The 20,942-nt window shown below is 45.2% G+C and overlaps 1 protein-coding gene across 4 annotated transcripts in view; it reads left to right on the top strand.

Annotated features, from left to right (window-relative positions):
• LOC138448292 (persulfide dioxygenase ETHE1, mitochondrial-like) overlaps positions 1–20,942 on the top strand; it is a 99,540-nt gene that overhangs the window by 42,773 nt on the left and 35,825 nt on the right. For 3 of the 4 annotated variants that reach the window (XR_011260145.1, XR_011260142.1, XM_069604682.1), the window contains exons 3-4: positions 8,048–8,196; positions 18,115–18,244. Coding sequence is in view for 1 of the 4 variants with exons in the window: in XM_069604682.1 (XP_069460783.1) it covers positions 18,184–18,244 (61 nt within the window). In the remaining 3 variants the exon portion in view is untranslated. The remainder of the gene's footprint in view (positions 1–8,047; positions 8,197–18,114; positions 18,245–20,942) is intronic. The other variant, XR_011260144.1, reaches the window with a different exon arrangement.

The raw sequence follows: 20,942 nt of genomic DNA on the forward strand, positions 1-20,942 counted from the left end.
TTGATATTCTTTAAAGTTGGGAAGAAAAGAAGATGGACTTTGGCTCTAATGGACTAAGAATCCTGTCCTTGTAAGAGAGACCCTCTCGGATTTTCTTGTAATAGATGACACAATAGAGGAAAGGACTTCTAGGAACCATCCTTTGGTGGAGGACATTGACTGTGCTCAATAAGGAGGAAAAGAAAAGGAGGCATGGGAGTAAGGGAAGCCTCGGTGGGTAGTCGAAAAGGCGGAGCATAGTGCAAAGTGGATATACAAACTATGGTGCCCATTCGTTGAGGATGGCATACTTGTTTTCCCTTGTAGGGGACAAAGTTCAGTGAGATGGAATTGATGAAAACATTAAATGGAAAGATTGTTCCGAAAATATATTAATGGTGATGGAGAGTAAAACAACCAAATGGCTATGATCAGAGCTCAGGATATATGCTATACATAGCTTATTATAAAACACAGCTGAAATGCAGAGAAGGATAATGCAAAAACTGTAGTACTTTGCTAGACTTGGGTTTTTACTCATTAACACTTTTTTCAAGAACTTTATGGCTATGAATCAAATTATGCATATTACGCTAACGTTTATAAAATAGGACTGTTTAATAACATTTCAGTATACATAAAGAAGAAAAAACAGTTGCATGAGGGAAATGAGAATGACAAATAAACTGCATAGATTATGTTGAATATTTTTCTGCTTTGGCATTGTGCATCTGGTTACCCTCTGACTTCGGGCCCAGATATTTGCTCACCCTGCCACGCACTCGCAATGCCTCCTGGCAACCATTGCACTTGGGTCTGTATCTGTAACCCTACAGCCCCCCTTTTCTGCCCTTATCAGACACCCCCATCTGTGCCTTAAACCTAGCACTTGCCAGTTGCTGGTTGCACTACGAGTGTTGTTGTTTTATTCCTTTGCTCAGCACTTTCCAGCTCTTCCCCTCCCCCCACACTTTTACCCCTTCCCGCTTCCCTCTCCCCTGCACTTGCGCATTCTCAATGTCGCTGGGCCTAGCAAGATCATTGTTTTTGTTCTCCCTTGTTCCCCTCCCTTGCCTCGTCGCGCTCTGAAACACTTGTGTATGAGCGCGATACAAATAAACTATCAATATCAATATATATATATATATTTTATTTTTTTTATTTTTTATTTTTTTAAAAAAAAATTTTAAGGCTTTGCACTCATGGTTAAAACAAACCTTATGCAAAAAGACAAATAAACAACTTTCAAGGACCACAAAAGGAAGAACACAATTAACAATCAAGTATACACAATTAAATTCCGTAATCTAACCATATCCTGAGCCAACGTAGGCTTGCGACTTCACTAATGCAATGTCCTCTTTGCAGGCACCACAAACAACAACATTCAGAAAATGCAGGTTATTCAGAATAACGCACTTAGAGCAGCACTGAATATCACTAAAGTGTAACACATCACTGAAGCAAGAAAGAAAGCCCACTGGCTCCCTGTTCATGAGCGGATTCTCTTCAAAACTCTCTCCATCACACACAAATGATAGTGCAAAGATGCCCCCATACCTCTCCCAAATATTAACTAAATTGTCTTCCTCCAGACCCACCAGGACTACCCATGCCACTGCGTCACCTAGACCAAATTAAAATGGGCCAAAGCTGGAGGCTCTAGCTTCCCGGCCATTGCAGCCATGCACTGGACCCTTCTCCCGCCCATCCTTGCAAGCAGAACATTAATACTAGACATTCCGGAGAGCTCTAAAAACATTGTTGTTCACCTAACTTCAAAAGCCGATTACCTCTCCCACCCTAGGAGCACAGCAGTACTGCCAGACCCAAACTGTCAATCCATTCACACTGCATGTTTACAATGCCTGTACTATCATGAAAGTAACTGGTCATGTCACAGCGGCTGGATGCCCCTGGGCTTTGCACGCTCTATAAATGTAAAAATAAATATAGTACACATTTCTTTAAAGTGCCACATCTTAGAGACCATAAGACAGGGCAAAACATTAATAAATTACATAACGTCTTAATACCTCTTTTACAATGTCGATGTAATCTTGTGCCCGTGTCAACGTTGGATCACGCAGCTACTACTTCTCTAGTTAAGTTCAGGTTTAACCTGAATCTGAGGAACGCGGTCCTAAATTACCTGGAAGGATGTTTCCATAAATAGAGTGCCAACTAAGGTAAAGTAGGTAGTCCATTATTTGCTCTCTGTGATTAATCCAAACCTGCTCATTGATTTTGTGCTTTAATTTTTGTGAAAATAATACCAACTCCCTCTCATGGGATTCTAGTGCCATCAGAATTTCTTTACAAAGTGAAGACCAGTCTACCAGAACTTTACAACTATGTAGCTTAATTTGTTCCGCAAGCTTTTCAAATAATGATGCAGATGCTGAATCTACCGAATCCTAACTCATGTAGAATGATACCTATTGGCACACATTTAGGTGAAGCCAATACTCTTTGCCAAATAATAGCTTACATTTTTTTCCAGTCTACCTCATTCAAACAGATTTCAGTCCCATACATCAATTTCAGGAGAAGCTTCTGTGGGTAGAAACACAGAAGAGGGGCGATAGAAAACTGCCCAAATCTACGCTCGAAGATTCCGAATTGATTTGCTGCATTGGAACGCAAGTTATTAAAAACTTCCAGTTTAGATGGAATAGATTGAAAAGTCACGTCTAGATATTTAAATTGTTTAACTATCTCAATACGTGATTTGTTTAGATAAAACCCAAATTAGGTAGCTTGGATCCTCTGGTCTGCAACGATTTCATAATGAGTGTTTAGGGCTCAAGTCAAGGGTACAAGTGGATGGAAGGACTCCCCCACTTTTTCAGCGTGTACATTCATATGCTAATTTCTCGTGTGACCACTTTCAATTGGTATGTTAATGAGTCCCTCCACTTTTTAAGTTAGGACTTGCCCCCTGATTGACAGTTAAGTCGAATGATAAAAGAAAGTTATTGACAGCAACTAACGCATGTTCAAGGCCAACTGGCGTTTGATTCCAGATGACCAGATCATCGGCATACGCCATATATTGGAGGCACAAAGAGCCCAATCGTGGGAAGGATTATTACACACGTCTGCAAACGAGTCAGCAATGTCATGGATGTAAATCATTTATAAAAATGGAGCTAGAACGCAGCCCCCCCGCAAGCCCCGCTGCATCCTAATCGATCTAGTAAAATGCCCATGCTGATCTAAGCATATTTTGATATGTTGAATATTGATTTTCTATCATATTGAGCTAAGTTTCACTTCAGTATCGGGACTTTTACAAATTGAGGAATAAGGAGTTCCCACAGGCAGAATGTTAATTTGCCCTGGGGAAGACAGTGTGTAAAAACAGACATATGATACTATTTCTCATGAATGCAGGGTGATTGTATATGTTCCAATGTAGGATTGCATTAGACATTACTTGTTTGCCACTATTAAAGACTTGAAAGGTATACTTTCAAAGGCTGCTTGCTGACAAAATGCAGCTATTTATGTGTATACAGACAGATATAAATTGCCCACAGTTAATTTACTTTTAATAGAATATTGTTTTTAATATAATGCTGACCAGCAGAGTGCTCTCAGGATCAAGCATTAAGAGTTTCACATTATGACAATATTAAACCTGACACAATGTGGTTTTTAAACATCACAGTATTAAGCAGCCTTGATTTAAGATACCTGGCGGAGGCAACACTTCTGTTTGGTCTCCGCTCTGCCTCCCGGCTACTAATCTGGGAGTTGGAGTCCCCATGTGATTAGAGAATCGGACTGTCCACATTGGCCCAAGGCAGTAAGCCACCTCTCAGAAAGGGTTTTATGCCATGTGGATTACTTATGTCACAAGGTGGTGTCAGGGTTGCCAAGCTACCAGATGAGGATCAGCACAGGGTCAGTCCCCTACTTCCCAGGCCTTAGGATCACAAAAGCAATCATCAAAAAATGCTTCTTCCTCCTACGACTGTTCAGAAGATTCCTCCCCTACCTCTCCTTCCAGCACAGAACCCTCACAATCACAGCCCTGACACTTACATGAATTGACAACGCAACCAGCCTCTAACTAGGAATGCTGGAAAGACTTACCAGGAAACTCCAAACGGTGCAAAATACAGCAGCCAGGATCCTATTAAGGCTACACAGAAGAGGCCATATCACTCCAGCACTGAAAAACCTACACTGGTTACCAGTAAAAAAGTGCATCAAATTCAAAGCACTCTGCATTGCCCACAAGGCCTTACACAGACAAGGAGCATAATTCCTCTAAAACAAGATTAGCCGCTACCGCCTAGGAAGGGAACTAAGATCCAGCTAGAGGCAAAACACTACGAAAAAAGGAAATTTGGCGGAGCAGCGTTCTCACTTCTAATTTCGAACATCTGGAGTAACAAGACCAAAGAAATTAGAATCACAGAAGACCACATCACCTTCTGGAAATGGCTATTCAGCAGACAATGACAACCTCGAAGGGATACCAACAACAACAACCCCACAGACAAACAACCTGAGAGGAAACAAGATGGGCCAAAAAACACAAACAAGAACCTGGCTAGATACCTTCAAGCGGCGACCAAAGAACTGTGCTAGAGGCTCCAACAAACTGACCTACTTGCTAACCCTTTTTCCACTTCCCGCTCCTCCAACAGAACTGACGCCACTACATCACACCTTGGAATAGCCACACTACCCATAAACAAACAGAGAATCAACACTATGTTCACATCCAACATCTCTAGAGGCTGAAGTACACCTAGAGTGAACCACCCACATAATCCACAAAACCATCAACAACACAACTACACACCAAGATACCAGATGAACTCACTGCTACGGCCACCCGTGACTCTGGATACCTTATGGACACTATCTAACCAGCATGCACGATCTAACCCACCATAATCCACACAACACACTAACACCAACGCAAACTCTACCACACACCCGAGGCACTGAAACTTACCCATACGGTTGCAATGCACAATGCCTCTGGCACAAATTACCACATTTACCACATGCAAAATAACACTCATAGATGCCAGTTCCTCCTGGTTTGAACCTATCCTCTCACCCTATCCCTACTAACCTCCCCACCCCCTCTCTTGCAGAGCCAGCTGAGCATCTGGAGTCTGCCCCTGGGTGGTAGCGGTGCACGGTATAAATCAACATAGCATAACATAACATAACAGCGATTGTCTCTGCCTGGGCACATATGCATGCCGAGTGTAGGGAATTTCTTTGGTTTTCCTGAGGTGTAGGAGGAAGTAGAAAGGAAGATACTGTTATCCTGAACCTATCACCTTGGAGGAGTTGGGGAAACACCTAAATGAGAGGGATCAAGGTTTCTACAATTTCTATTGTTAAGCAGAGTGATACACACAGCCTGTTCAGGCCTATGCACTGCTTTCCGAAGAAAAGGATGCACTGGCTTAGCAGAAGCCCCAGCAGCTCCCATGGTGTGTGGGAGGGGGCAGGGCAATGCGGGGCACTGATGCCACTACCCAGTCACACTACTGGAGGATGTGGCGCTCCTGCCACACCAGCAGAAGCCCCACGATGACATCACGTGGGCATGCTTCATTGAAAAAGAGGAAGCACAAATTCCTTTCAGAAAAAGAACTAAAATATGTGTACACTCAAAACGATTTGGAGAGGGTCACCATGATACAGACGCCTGGACCAGGTCTCTTATGCACATGCATGTGAACTTAAAGGCAAGTAAAATAGAGGTTAAATAAAAAATAAAAAATGGTATGTGTGCATGTTTCACTTTATTGCAGTATGTGTGTGTGTGTCTGTGTGTGTTGGGGTAATGAGGTACATTATATTTATAGTGATAATGTCTTGGTTTGGGTCATGAAAGTACTGTATTGGGAATTATTATGTAGATTGTGTCCCTAGCATCATTAAAGTAATTTACAGTGACTGTTAGTAGGAAAGATTGCGGACAAAGCTTCATGAAAGTGATTTCCAGTGACACTACTGGCATAGATGTTGGCTGCATCTTTATGAAAGTGATTTACAGTGACCATACTGGCATAGATTATGGCCACAGCTTCATGAAATTGATTTTCAATTACTTTACATGCATAGATCATGATCACAGCTTCATGAAAGTTATTTAATGTGACCGTTACTACGATAGTTAGTGCCACATTTTCATGAAAGTAATTTTCAGTTACCATACTGGATTACATTGTTGCAACAGCTTAATGAAAGTGATTTACGGTGGCCATACTGGCATACATTGTGGCCACATCTTCATGAAAGTGATCTACAGTGACTCTGCAAGCATAGAGTGTGACCACAGCTTCACAAAAGTTAATAACAGTGGTTCATTACTGGTCGTAGATTGTGCCACATGTTCATAAAGGTAACTTACAGTTAACATGCTGGCACAGCACATATTGTTTCAGCAGTTTCATGTAATAGATGTACTGTGACCATACTAGCATAGATTTTTGCAGCATCTTAAAGTGATTTACAGTGACCATATTGGCATAGATTGTGGACACAGCTGCATGAAAGCGAATTAAAATGACAATGCTGTGGACAGAGACATTATGAAAGTGTAAAATGCTCATGTACTGTTGGTGGCATGACATCTGCTGGATTTTTTCATGTGTTAATGCAGAGAACACATTGTGTGGCTTTTTACCCCATGTATCTCCAAATATAGTGCTGTAAAATTCCCCATTTCTACACATTGGGCCTCATTACGAGTCAGGGGTTAAGGGGTTAACGGCGCCGTAAACGGCGCCGACCCTTAACGCCTGATTACAAGGTCCCTTAGCGCCATGGTGAGTTTAACGCCTGCTTTTTGCAGGCGTTAAAATCCATGGCGCTAAGGGACCTTGGAGATAATTACGGCACCGTAATTTACGGTGGCGTAATTATCTCCTTCCCCACTCCCATTATGCCCTATGGGGCGAAAATGGGAATGGGGAAGGGTAAATGGGAAATGGGGATTTACCGCCCCACTCACCTTGGAATGGGGCGGTAAATCCACCAACCACCATGGCGTAAACGTAGTTAACGCCATCGCGGTAAAGGTACGACCCAGGCGGTAACTTACCGCCTGGGTCGTAATGAGGCCCATTATCTTAAAAACATTCCCAGGGACAAGCACCTCTAGCAAGTCCCCTTCACTGCTCTCGGTCGCTAATTCAACTTTTTGGGAGATATTAACAGCCCTCAACTAAAAATGTTCATCTGCTACCTCTGACCTTAAATCGTTGAATCATTTACAGGGCCCGAAATTAAGATTGAATAAGCAGGAGGCATAAGCGGCTGCTGGGTATCCAGCAGTAATCAGTCACCAGGAGTTACCACTGGGGAATGAGGTGCTAGTAGATAGCATCACACACATCTAACTGCCACATAAAAAGCAAACATATTATTGTATCCATTATTTATGACCCCTTATGCTTTAAATATCATAGAGATGTATCTTAATGTTTACTTATAGATTGTCCCAAATGCATGAGTTACATTCACATAGTTGTGTTTGTTCGGCATCAGTTGGCCCGGGGAGCCAAAAGTAGATCCGGGTAACTATTGGTTTTAAGCTAAAAAGGCACTAGGCCACATGCAGGAGCTAAATAGCTCCGAGCTCCCTTCAATTTCAAACCCTGATTTACAATGCTAATAACAACTCAGGAGCTGCCCATCCCCATGGCAACAAAGGCTGCCGCCACCACCGGCATGCATATGGTTATGTCACTGGCCATGCACAGTGGTGGCTGGTACACTTATGCACCAGGTGTAGCTCCCTTGATTCTATGATAGGTGAAAGATGTAAGGTTTGATTAAAAAACATGCTTACATCATTCACCCAGTGCACCGCACCCCTGCAGCAACATGAGCACTTCATCAAGGAGAATGGGGGCTAAAGGGGCCTCAGCGAGGTTCACCGGGGACCACCACATTTTATTATCCCACTGAAGTATTGCATGCATAGTGTATTCTTGTGCACCCTTATTTGAAGGTAAATGTATACCGTTGCTGGTGGGTCTTTAAAATCTTACAGAACTCGTTTTCCCTCTTTCTTTTCTAGCCAATACGCATTGCCACGCAGACCATGTGACTGGGTCAGGAAAGCTGAAGGCAGAGATGCCAGGCTGCCGGAGTGTTATTGCTGCCAACAGCGGGGCTAAGGCTGATCTGCACGTCTAGGACGGCGATGTGGTGAAGTTTGGCAACTTTGTAAGTAGCTGGTGTCTGTATGTCCATTAGTCGAATGTTTAATCAATAACACGGTGGTTTAAAATTGATGTTTGGCAAGGTCTTTGAGTGCCAGTCCTTCGCTGCAGGGAGAGTGGGCAGGGGGATCATGCAATTCATATGTATTTAATTTCAAGCATTGCAATAATGACTAATGGTCAGGGCGTGGAGGTAAAGGGGCCCAGAAAAGTGTGGCGAGGTCTAAACCTGGTCAGGGCGTGGTGGTAAAGGGGCCCAGAAAAGTGTGGCGAGGTCTAAACCTGGTCAGGGCGTGGTGGTAAAGGGCCCCAGAAAAGTGTGGCGAGGTCTAAGCATGGTCAGGGCTTGGTGGTATGGTACCCAAAAAAAGTGTGACGAGGTCTTAGCACTTGTGGGCCACCAAATGACCGTCTGCCCTGTAGGGCAAGCTAATCTCCATCTTGGTCACACAGAAAGCTGAGGGAGAAAGAGGGTTCCTTATTAAACCATCTCCTGGAAGGTACATTCGTACAGATTCATGTGCAGAGCTAATTTGCCCATTTACAAACTGAAAAGGACAACTGTGTATTGTGCACATCATTTGCACAACTGAGTTACCCCTAAGTGGCGATTGGCAAAGCATCACACAAGTCAAAAAAGTAAAGGGGAAGTGTTTTGTTGACTTGTGTGATTCAGGGGATTATATAGGTTATTGTTTCACATTTTTCAGGGCGTCTGCCAGCGCAAATGAAGCCCTTGCAGCCTCTGCAAAATAACATACTACTACTTACTGCCCCTTACCTGAGTGTTGAGAGAGCAGTTTTATATGATGGGACCTTAAAAGGCCCATCATTGTGAAATAATTATAAAGGGTGTTTCTGTCCCTGTTAGTGAGAGAAAGGCAAGCACCGCATGCACAGACGGTTCGGGAATCCCCCTTCTAGGCATCGCACATTTAGGGATGCTTTCCTTACTGATTTGATATGATATGATATGATCGTTTATTTATATAGCGCCTATACACAATGTGTTTCAAAGCTCTTCAAGGCAAGGGAGAGAACAAGGGAAAATACAACCACATTCTTACAGGCCATGAACAGTAAGGATGTGAAATTAACTATCGTACTCGGCCTGACGACATTTCAGATATTGCAAGAGCTAAGACATAGATAAGGAAGGGAGAGGGAGAGTGGGAAGGAAATGGAAACAGACAGGCGACTACCGTGCTAGGCCTGACGGCATTTCTGGTAGAGCCGGAGAAAAACAAAAGGTGAGGGAGAGGGGTGCAGAAAGGGAGGGGAGGAACAAAACAAGTGACTATCGTACTAGGCCTGACGACATTTCAGATAGTGCTGGAGGGGTGGTGGGAGGAAAAAAACAGTAATGGGAGGGTGGAGGAAACAGACGAGGTTGCTATCATATTAGGTCCAGGGACAATTCTGATAGCGTAAGTGCATAGAAGAAAGTAAGGGGAGGAGATAGGAAAAGGGAGAAGGGAAAGGAGGAGAGAACAGAGTAAGCAGTCAAAAAGAGTGGAGAAGCAAGAGTGGAGAGCGCATACAATTGCAGAAGTCAGTAGTAACACATAATGTTGCAAGCCAGGATACAAGATGAAGATGGGAACAGCATGATTCAGGGCCACCATGAGTACAAGATGCAAAGGAAGTCAAGCATGACAGTTGAGAAAGAGGGACGCACCGTGAATGAATGAAGTCCATAAAAGTCAAATCCAGCATTGGCCACAAGACGTGATGTTGAAGGAAGGCACCAGGTGGACGGGGCTTGCTAAGTGGTGAAAAAGAGCAGCAGGCAGGAAGGCACCAGGTGGGCAGGGCTTAGGCCAGGTGACCTAGATCCACTGGCACCTGCTCCCCATCTGCAAAGGAAAAGATGCTGGAGGGCTCCTTAAGTAGGGAAACAGAGCAGCAAGCAGGAAGGCACCAGGTGGGCGTGGCTTGCTAAGTGGTGAAAAAGAGCAGCAAGCAGGAAGGCACCAGGTGGGCGGGGCTTGCTAAATGGTGAAAAAGAGCGGCAAGCAGGAAGGCACCAGTTCGGCGGGGCCTGCTAAGTGGTGAAAAAGAGCGGCAGGCAGGAAGGCACCAGGTGGGCGGGGCTTAGGCCAGGTGACCTAGATCCACTTGCACCTGCTCCCCATCTGCCACAGTGCATCCCGTGTGTGAATCCATAAGCACTTAAAATTGCTAAAGCAAATCGCATTCTGCCCTTTTGTTTGCCTAATTGTGCCCATAGAGGGAGAAGGTCTTCTGAATATGCAACTAGGAAACTTCATTTTCCCAAGGCACATGAGCACACGTACAAATTCAACCAGCGGTGTACTCCCCGTGAGACTGTCTCTTTGGATCCGTTTTTCTTCAATGCTTTAAATGTTACCATCAATTTTGTGTTCGATATATTTTTTAAATAAGGTTATGTTTTAGCTGTGCCTAAATGAATTGCTCAGTAATCTGTTCAGCACTGTGTATAGTGGTATTTAGGTGAAAGGGCATATCACAAGACATTGCGATTTTTCTGTAAATTGGCCCTTCCTCCCCTCTCGTGTTGCGTGCAGATGGTGGCAACCACCGCCCAGTTCTTCACCGCGGTCAGTTGGGGAGGTGGGAGAAGGCGAAATGCTCATCTTTCAAGATGAAGCGTATATTTGTGGTGATGTGGCAAGATTGCTATGCTATGTTATGCAGGATTGCTATGCTATGTTATACAGGATTGCTATGCTATGCAGGATTGTTATGCTATGTTATACAGGATTGCTATGCTATGCTATGCTGTGTTATGCAATGCTATGGTATGGTATGATACATTGAGCTCTCCCATACAGTTAGGCCTCAGACCCTCCATGTCACCTCCCTCTGCCTCCCGCTGCCTGCTCTACACGCAGCACCCCAGACATGCCCAACACCACTCCTGTGGCAGATATCACGTCAGACCTTCTCTTCTGCTTATTGTCTACAAGTATAGCCGCAGCTCCATATATGTCAGATATTAGTAGGGGTTCTGCGAATGCTGCTTATCCATAATACAGCACGATGTCCCCACAGGGCTCATCACAAGGTCACAAGTGAGATGTCAACAGTTCTTGGCAAATGTATGCAATATCGTGCCAAGTAACACCCCCATTGTGAAAGTACTGAGACATATTAGTGCTTGCCTATGATATACTATATAAACCGGCCCTCTAAGGGGGGGGGAGCCTAGAGAGAGCTCTGTGGGCCAACTGCCTGAACACTTGCATGCTGGGTTCCCTGCTAAGGCCGCTGTTTGCCATGTATTTGTAATATAATGCAAGAGGCTTGATTTACCATCAGTCTGTGTCCCTCCCATTATATGCTTATATTGCTTATTTGCTCCAAGCTGAGGCCGTCCCTTGAGATGGGGCCGCTCTTGGCCACGACAGAGCGAAGTGGTAAAAGTTCACTGAGACAGTGTTCCTGTGCTGAATCTTGGCCCACAGGGAGAAACACAGGTTTACAAACTGCTCATCACAACAAGAATGTGTGTTTGACACGAGCTGTGTGGAGGTAGTCTGATCTATCTATCTATCTATCTATCTATCTATCTATCTATCTATCTATCTATCTATCTATCTAACTTTCTATCTCAATATACCCATCTTTATCATAGCTATCTTCATCTGTCTATATATATCTCAATCTGTCTCTCAACACAAACAAAAATCAGCCACCCTCACATAAATATTGTCATGTAAGCATAGGTAATGTTATGGCAAGTGTTATGTCTGAATGGCAGCATTCACCATTCCCATGGCTTCTTGGCACTGCCAGCTGTCACAGGGTGAGGGATTGTTTTGCCCTGACTGGGTTGCCCTCTGTGAAGGTACACCTAGGAGAAAAAAAGGCCACGTGGGCAAAAGTGTGGCTTTATTTTTTAGATATTTTCTATAGTCTGCAGCTTAATGAATAACCATTGTTTTCGACTTCTGGATCATGTGTTAGGAGACCACAAATGTGTCCATTTCGACCTTCTATTTACTGCTACTTAATTCAATTATGGTGGGTGCTGTTACTCCTCTTAGCCTCTAGAGACTTGCTCACTCCATCTTGTATAGACGTTATACACTTTTAATTGCCAATACTCGGCTTGTACAGATGTTTTCTTCTTCTTTAATCTAATAGAAATATGTGTCATGTTCATGACTTATCGGTCTTCCTCCCATTGTGCCTTGGAATTATTGCTTAAAATAGTATCATTGATCCCAGGCCAACATAGACTCATCTTTATCTTGCACACAAAGCTGTTCTTCCAGCGTCTCTTGATTCTGCAGCCTTGATCTGTCTCTGAGGTAGCTGGGTTGAATTTGACACGAGCCGACGTCCATTTTCCTATCATGGCCGTTTTAGCCACATTATGTTTAACTCTATAGCAAGCTTCTATATGTCTCTTCTACCTTGTGGTACTGTGTATTTACAGTTACTGGTCAGTAAGATACTTTATCTTCTTTGTATTGATGATTACTTTGTCTTTCGGTACATGTTTCCCTTGGTGCTTCTTTCACATCTTTACTTCTTAGGTATTTTCATATTGTTTCAGTATAGCTTTGTATATCTTCTTTATGACATCACTCTGCCCTCGTCAGATTTCTCTTAGCACTCCACGATGTCCAATGGTGCGTGCTGGCCTCCTTCCATGTGATATGCTTCCACTTGTTCAGTGCAAGGGTACATTCTGTTTCGTTGTCTCAGTGCATATCGTCTCTCGTATGCTCAATTCGGTATAGGGACAACACATGGCGTCCAATTTACTGCTCTCTCCTGCTGTTGCAATATGATGGCGGTAAGGGGGCGGGAACTAGTGAAAAAGCATCCACCTGATCCTCTACATACCCTTTTGTCTGCATGCAAGCCATCAGCCATCCAAGCTCACGCTGACTCACAAATGTCTTCACCGGGTAGCCCCCACCTACATGGCAGACAACATTTCCAAAGCACAATCTTCCAGGCCTACTAGAGCAGCCTACAAGCACCTCCTTGTCACCTCCAAATTCAAGCTCCAAAAAGCTGGTGGCAGCAGCTTTCCCACGATGGCCAGTAAACTATGGAACGCCCTGCCTGTCCAACTAAGAGCTCAGGAATCCTTTTGGATTTTCCGTAAACAGCTTGAAACACACCTCTTTACTGAAAATGTGTGCAACTAACGTACAACACCTGAGACCATTATACTCTGAAATCCCACTGTAATAATTCCAGCAACACTGTAACTCATGCATGCTATCCCCAGACATGTATAAATGTTTCCAAATGACTACTGGATGACTTAACATGTAAAGATGTCGCCTAAAAATGACTGTATGCCTGTAACCCTTGTAAGAACTGTAACCTTTTATGTAAGCCCCTTATAATGGGCAACCCCTGCAGCTAAGGGCCCCAAGGCCAAGGGTGGTTCCTACAATGGCAGCGTGTCTGAGGGGAAGCCAGCAGTTAACACACCAATAAAAACCGCAAGTGTGGCATGGGTGTGGTGTAGAGCAATTACTCTATTCCAGGAAGCCTACGCCACTCTACCTTACCATAACAGACTGACATAGACTTAGACCAGGCATACTTAAACCGATTTGTGACCATCAGCCTGATATTATTCATGCTAGGATTGTGAATGTTGCCTTGCATTGCATACTGTCAATGTTAACAAGTGCCACACCTGAAGAGAATTGTGACTGTTGGCATGCGCTATTGTGTGTCGCATCTAGATAGAAATGTTAATGTTAGCATGTCCCACACTTAGCTGGGATGGATTCACATGCTCGTGGGTATTCCCCGTCAGGCTGGGAGTCCTCGGTAAAGAGAATCGGTTTCACTTCTGAACTTTCTCCTTGCGGCCAGTCGCTGGTCTCTGGGTCGTGCTGCCACCGGCCAACGACTGCCCTCTACCCAAGCCCCTCCTCTAGCAGCCATCCTCAGATTTTTACCCCACGTTTGAGTGGTGGGAGTCAGGCTTTTTACTGCTTTTTTTTCCGCTTTTTCTTAGTTTTCCAGTCAATCGCGCCTCAAACTCCATCGATCCATATTCCGACTAACGGGGACCCGTTTTTCTGAACTTTATATGCCTCTCAAGGGCTTGTTTTTTGGGTAGAGTTCCCTTCTTGGAGGATTCGAGGCCTACTCCGGGTGAACATGGCTGAAGTTGACTTGATGCCTCTGTTCAGGATCTGCCCTGGATGTGGCCTACAGAACATTTTCCTGGACGATGGGCACTCCCTGTGCCTTTGCTGTCTACACTCCGACCATACGCACGTGGAAGAGGCCTGTGCCTTCTGGAAGGATATGGTGCCACTCCATGAAGGACCGTCGCAAGCGGCTCTCCGAGTGGCTCCAGACGAAGAACCCGGCTGCAGTTCAGCCCCGGAAGCAAGCCTCAACCAGCAAGAGTAAATCTGAGCGGTCTTCTAAGACCTTTGAGGGCGCTCCGGCGACGGGGCCCAACATAAGGCCAGGTCAGGAGCGGCGTCTCCGGCACCTTCGACCATGAGCCAACGCTCCGGCAAAGAGTAAGTCGGACAACCTGAGTGAACTTCTGGAGAAGTCCCAGTCGACTCCGACGGAGAAAGCCAAGGGGGAGCGGGGCAGTAACCCTCCCTCCACGATGAAGGCCTCAAGCCCGCCCAGTCATGCAGGCCCAGGTTCACCAGTCAATCCTCTATTGAAGGAGTGGTGGCGTCCCTAGCGAAGGCTGCGGATGCGGTTTTACAGGAGACCACCCTCAAGACGAGTTTCCCTGCCTGATCAGAGGTGATAGTCTTTTCTACCCAGATGGAATTGTGAATGTCAGCATGTCCACTCTTAGATGGAATTGTGAATGTTAGCATGTCCACTCTTAGATGGAATTGTGAATATTGGCCTGCGTCGCATCTAGATGGAACTGTGAATGTTAGCATGTCCACACTTAGATGGAATTGTGAATGTTAGCATGTCCACACTTAGATGGAATTGTGAATGTTAGCATGTCCACTCTTAGATGAAATTGTGAATATTGGCCTGCGTCGCATCTAGATGGAACTGTGATTGTTAGCATGTCCACACTTAGATGGAATTGTGAATGTTAGCATGGCCACACTTAGATGGAATTGTGAATGTTAGCATGTCCACTCTTAGATGGAATTGTGAATATTGGCCTGCGTCGCATCTAGATGGAACTGTGATTGTTAGCACGTGAAAGTTGCATTTAGAAAGTGTGCCCTATAGCCTCTCCGTGAATTTAGAAATGTGCCCAACAGCCTCGCTGGTAAATCGAATTTAGAAGTGTGCCCAAGACCCTCTGTGAGAGTTGCATTTAGAGGTATGCCCAATACACACTCTGGAAAGTTCATTTAGAAGTGTGCCCAATAACCTCGCTGTGAATTTAGTAGTGCTCCCAATAGCCACTTTGTGAAAGTTGCATTTAGAAGTGTGCCCAATAGACACTCTGGAAAGTTGCATTTAGAAGTGTGCCCAATAACCTCGCTGTGAATTCAGAAGTGTGCCCAATAGCCTCTCTGGTAAATTGAATTTAGATGTCTTCTCAATAGCCTCTCTGGAAAATTGATTTTAATAGTGCGCCCAGTAGCCTGTCTGTGGAAAATTTGAATTTAGAAATGTGCCCAATAGCCTCGCTATGAAAGTGGCATTTAGAAGTGTGCCCAATGCCCTCTTTGAAAGTTGATTATAGAAGTGTATCCAATAGACGCTCTGTAAAAAAATGCATTTAGAAGTGTGCCCAATAGCCTCTGGAGAAAATTGAATTTAGAGCTGCTCTCAATAGCCTTTTGAAAATTGATTATACAAGTGCGCCCAGTAGCCTCTCTGTGGAAAATTGAATTTAAAAGTGTGCCCAATATCCTCTATGAAAGCTGCTTTAGAAGTGTGCCCAATAGCCACGCTGTGAAAGCTGCATTTAGAAGTGTGCCCAATAGCCTCTCTAGAAAATTGAATTTAGAAGTGTGCCCAATAGCCTCTCTGGAAAATTGAATTTAGAAGTATGCCCAGTAGATGCTCTGTGAAAATTGCATTTAGAAGTGTACCCAATAGCCCTCTGCCCAATAGCCTCTCTGGTAAATTGAATTTAGAAGTGTGCCCAATAAACCTCTCTGTGGAAAATTGTATTTAGAAGTTCGCCCAGTAGCCTTGCTATGGAAAATTGAATTTAGAAGTTCGCCCAGTACCCTCTCTGGGAAAGTTGCATTTAGAAGTGTGCTCATTGAAAGAGCATATAACCCATCATATCACACCACCACGCTTACTCTCTCCTTACATCACCACTCAACTAGAACACAGAGATACTATGACACCATTCGGTATAACTGTTCTCATACCAACATCCGCCGCTTACCCCACATCATTCTATGTAAACACTGCTGGTATCACACCCCCAGCCAGGCGTTTTCCTCAGGCCTAACGCAGCCACATCCGTTCCGGATAAATCCTGCCAGAACGAACACATTCTCCTGATCTCTAAACCACCACATCTACCGCTAAGAAGCAGCTATTACACGAGTACCGCACGAGCTGCACACATACCCGGTGCTCACACGCACCTTTTTGACTCTCCGTTCTCTCTCTACTGATCTGAACTTCGGTTCCCAAGGGCGTTCAACCTACCAGCGCCTTCAGACCATACCAATGGTATATAAGGCGCTATATAAGTGCAAAATAACATAACATAACATAACATAAGCAAGCGCCCAGATCCCTTTGGGCTTGGCGCACTATATAGGCAATCCAATAAAATAAAATAAATCATCAGTTCAGGGTCAAATTAGCCCCAGGAGTGTGTACAATATGTGTATCGTGGTAGTAGAACTTCTACGCAGGAATACAGTACATGTGTGCCAACATATGGACAATTGACTGACTCATGGGAGCATGTCTGCATGGTGTCCTCCGGCCACAAGCCAAACAGTGCAACTTCTTGAGCTTTACAGAGAATCTGCAGAAGAAGGTTCTTATCCTAAATCAGACATAGAAATTCCAAGGTGCACCAGTAGGTCCAGTCAGAGCGCTTTTGTTTCCATTCCGTGAGAGAATTTTTGCTTTCCTGGATCCAGTTTCCCTTTACCAGTTATCCCCATCCCCGACAGTGAGAAGGATAATGCAAGTGAAAGATAGGGATGATGGCATCTTTAATTCATCAGCTACATAGAAGAGCAATGAAGTAATAGCTCAATGCACAATGGCCACAGGCAGAAGGGGAGTGAGAGTATCTCGTAGTTGTAAATCCAAGGGTCGTCCATGCTCAAAAACAGGGGACAGCAAAGAATGAAAGCCAGTGACAACCATTCCAGACCCTCCTCTGCAGATGACCGTCACAGAAGATACATCCATGAATGTCTGGGGAGCACATCCACAGGCAATATCAGGCCAATGGCATTGATCCACAGGCCAGAAAGCATACACAACACTGTGCTTGAAATGACGACAGTGGGCCATTCATTAGGTCATTTCATCCCAAATGCAAGACAAACTCCCATAAATCAGGACAAACAACACAACCCCCATGTATTCCGTAAACCGGTGGGGAGAAGCATACGATCCAGAGCTGTCCAAGGTAGCCCAAGAGATCCAGCCTAAATGTTTCTCACCCATGATAACAATACAGGCACTGTACATATAGACATTAGAGGCACATATAGGCACTATACATGTTCACAAGTTCTTAGCCTCTGGGTGAGTCCACATGCTGTAGAACAGACTTCTCCTTTTCCCTCAAGCACTCTGTTGAGTTTCATTAACAAATCTGACTTTTTTCACTTTGTGCATTCTTTCTGATCGCCCATCAACATCCACAACCATCATCTGTTACTCCAAGCCCTGTGTTGGTATTTGGCTTTGGCCATGACCACATCTGGTTGGCTCTTTTTCACCAGGATGCACCCCAGCAAAACAGCACCACACATCCTTTCCGTGCTTCCATAACCTTGTCTTGCCTTTATTGCAGGGTTTGGAAGTAAGAGCCACACCCGGTCACACTTCTGGGTGCTTGACCTACGTGCTCACAGACCACAGCATGGCTTTCACGGGAGACGCACTGCTCATCAGAGGCTGCGGAAGGACCGACTTCCAGCAGGGTAAGCAAGAGTGGAGTGCAGCCATTCCTGTGCAGTTTGTGTTAGATTCAGAACACAGCAGCACATCCTCACTGGTTTCTTCTACTACATCACACTAATCTGCACACGCATGTGTAATCTGCACACGCATGTGTTGGCATGGTGGATTAAAATAAAGAATCGCGCAAGGTGACCTACATTACATGTTTGCTGTGTTATGAAACCTGCATAACACACTGTAATGCCGCACTACAGAGGTCACCCAGATCCTAAATAAATGATTGCAATTTCAACTGTTGTCTTCCAAAGAGCATGCCCAGCACTGTGCTGATGCCCTTGCTCAGTTGTGGTGTGTTGGAGGTGATAGTTGGGGTGTGTTGGAGGCTCTCTCCCAGTGGTTATCCCAGTGTTTGAGAACTACTTAGCCAGTAAGATGACTTTCCTCATAAGTAGACCCACTGAAAATCAAAGGAACCAAAACTGCCCAGCATTGCTCCCATTAGCGACCGGCTTTCACATTATTGAGTGCTAGCCTTTGCTGCTAACACTCACTGCAGAAATGAAGCAGGCATGTTGTTGATGGGTTATCTGCTGTATATGTTTAAAGGCAAATATTTTGTTCATTATGTGCGTTGTCATGAAAAATGGTCTGGCGGGGCCAAGAATAGTAGAATGTATGTGCCCTAGGCTAATGGGATCCAAAAACATAGTGGGCCTCATTAGGACCCTGGCGGTAAGGGGTTTGCGCCAGCGTTAGCTGCGCCGACCCCTTACCGCCAACTACGAGTTCCCAGAGCGCCATGGTCATTTTTCCGCCCGCTTTTTGCGGGCGTAAAAATCCATGGCGCTATGGGACCTTGGTGTTAATTACGCCACCGTAATTTACGGTGGCGTAATTAACTCCTTCCCCACTCCCATTATACCCTATGGGGCCGAAATGGGAATGGGGAAGGGTAAATGGGTCAATGGGGACTTACCGCCCCGCCGACCTCGGAATGGGGCGGTAAGTCCACCATCCGCCATGGCGTAAACGGACTTTACGCCATGGCGGAAAAGTCCGCCGATGGCGGAAAAAATCCGCCAGGGTCGTAATGAGGCCCAGTGTAAGGAACATACATACTTGGTATGATTTAGGCCAGCAGCAGTGTATAATGTGGCATAGATAACACAATATTTAGTCCTCTTCAGATTTGATCCACATTTTGCGACAGGACCATCATTTTGATTTGGGGAAAAGGAGTAAGATGCCTGCTGAGGGATGGGATTCCTTCTTGTTGTAGCCATAATCTCACACATACACTCCACGCACACACAGCAACAGTGTATAATTTGGCATAGATAACACAATATTTAGTCCTCTTCAGATTTGATCCACATTTTGCGACAGGACCATCATTTTGATTTGGGGAAAAGGAGTAAGATGCCTGCTGAGGGATGGGATTCCTTCTTTTTGTAGCCATAATCTCACACATACACTCCACGCACACACTGCTCACATAAACACAATTCCCACACACGCACTGCTGCCCACACACAATAACTGCTCCAATACACTGCTCACACCCACACATAACCCCACCCCATACTGGCACATAATAGCACCATTAACAATGCCACCCCACACACTGCTCCCCCACACTACCATACTTAAACACACAGTCCTCACACACAGCCCACATTCTGCAATTACCACACACACACAAACACATGCACACTTCCCATACACTCTAACACTACCCCATCACACTGCCCACTCATGCACAGACACACACTGCCCGCCAAACATTGACACTTTACGCATACACACACACACATTTTCGCCACACACTGCTTCCACTCATCCCACACATTGCACTGCTCTGACACACACTGTCCACCCACAACGAATCCCACACACAATCCCCCCAACACTTCTGTCCCACGGCTCCAAACATACTGACCCTACGCTCTGCCTCCCACATTGCTCCACCATACACACACCACGCCCAGCCTGCCCCATGCACACTGGCCCACACACAGCCCCGCCCACAGTGTCCAAACACACTATCCCCAAGCCTCCACTCTCTCCCATCACACACATCAAACCCCATACACAACCCCAACAAATGTTCCACACATGCTGCCCTTAAACACTCCCCACACACACCCAATGTCCACACACTACCCCTGCTCCCATACAGAGCCCCCACACATAACCTACACACTGCCCCCACACACACAGTTCCCCCTCACAAACTTTCTCTCACACACATTGGCCAGCAATGCACACACATTGACCAAACACTAAAATTGCCCTACACATACTGCCCATACACATTACACACTAACACTGCCCACCCCACACATACTGCACCATGCATAAACTGCCCTGACACATACCCTCTCCCCTCACATTCCCCCCCCCACACACACTGCCAAGACACTTTCCATACACACACACACTCTCCACAAAAACTCACTTCCCACACACTACACACACACACACAGACATACAGCCCCAAACTCACTATCCACTTACTCACTCTGCCTCATGCACACACACTGCCCCCTTATTCACAATCTGCTGAACCCCTACACCCATGACACACACACTGCCCCATACAAGGCACACTGTCCTCCCACAGAAAAATCCCACAACAAAGACACCGTCCCTAGACACACACATACTGACCCCTACACACTGTACCCACATGCATAGCCCCCACCCACACTGCCCCCC

The sequence above is a fragment of the Ambystoma mexicanum genome, chromosome 1p, assembly GCF_040938575.1.
Source record: "Ambystoma mexicanum isolate Mex_15411 chromosome 1p, UKY_AmexF1_1, whole genome shotgun sequence".
NCBI lineage: Eukaryota > Metazoa > Chordata > Amphibia > Caudata > Ambystomatidae > Ambystoma > Ambystoma mexicanum.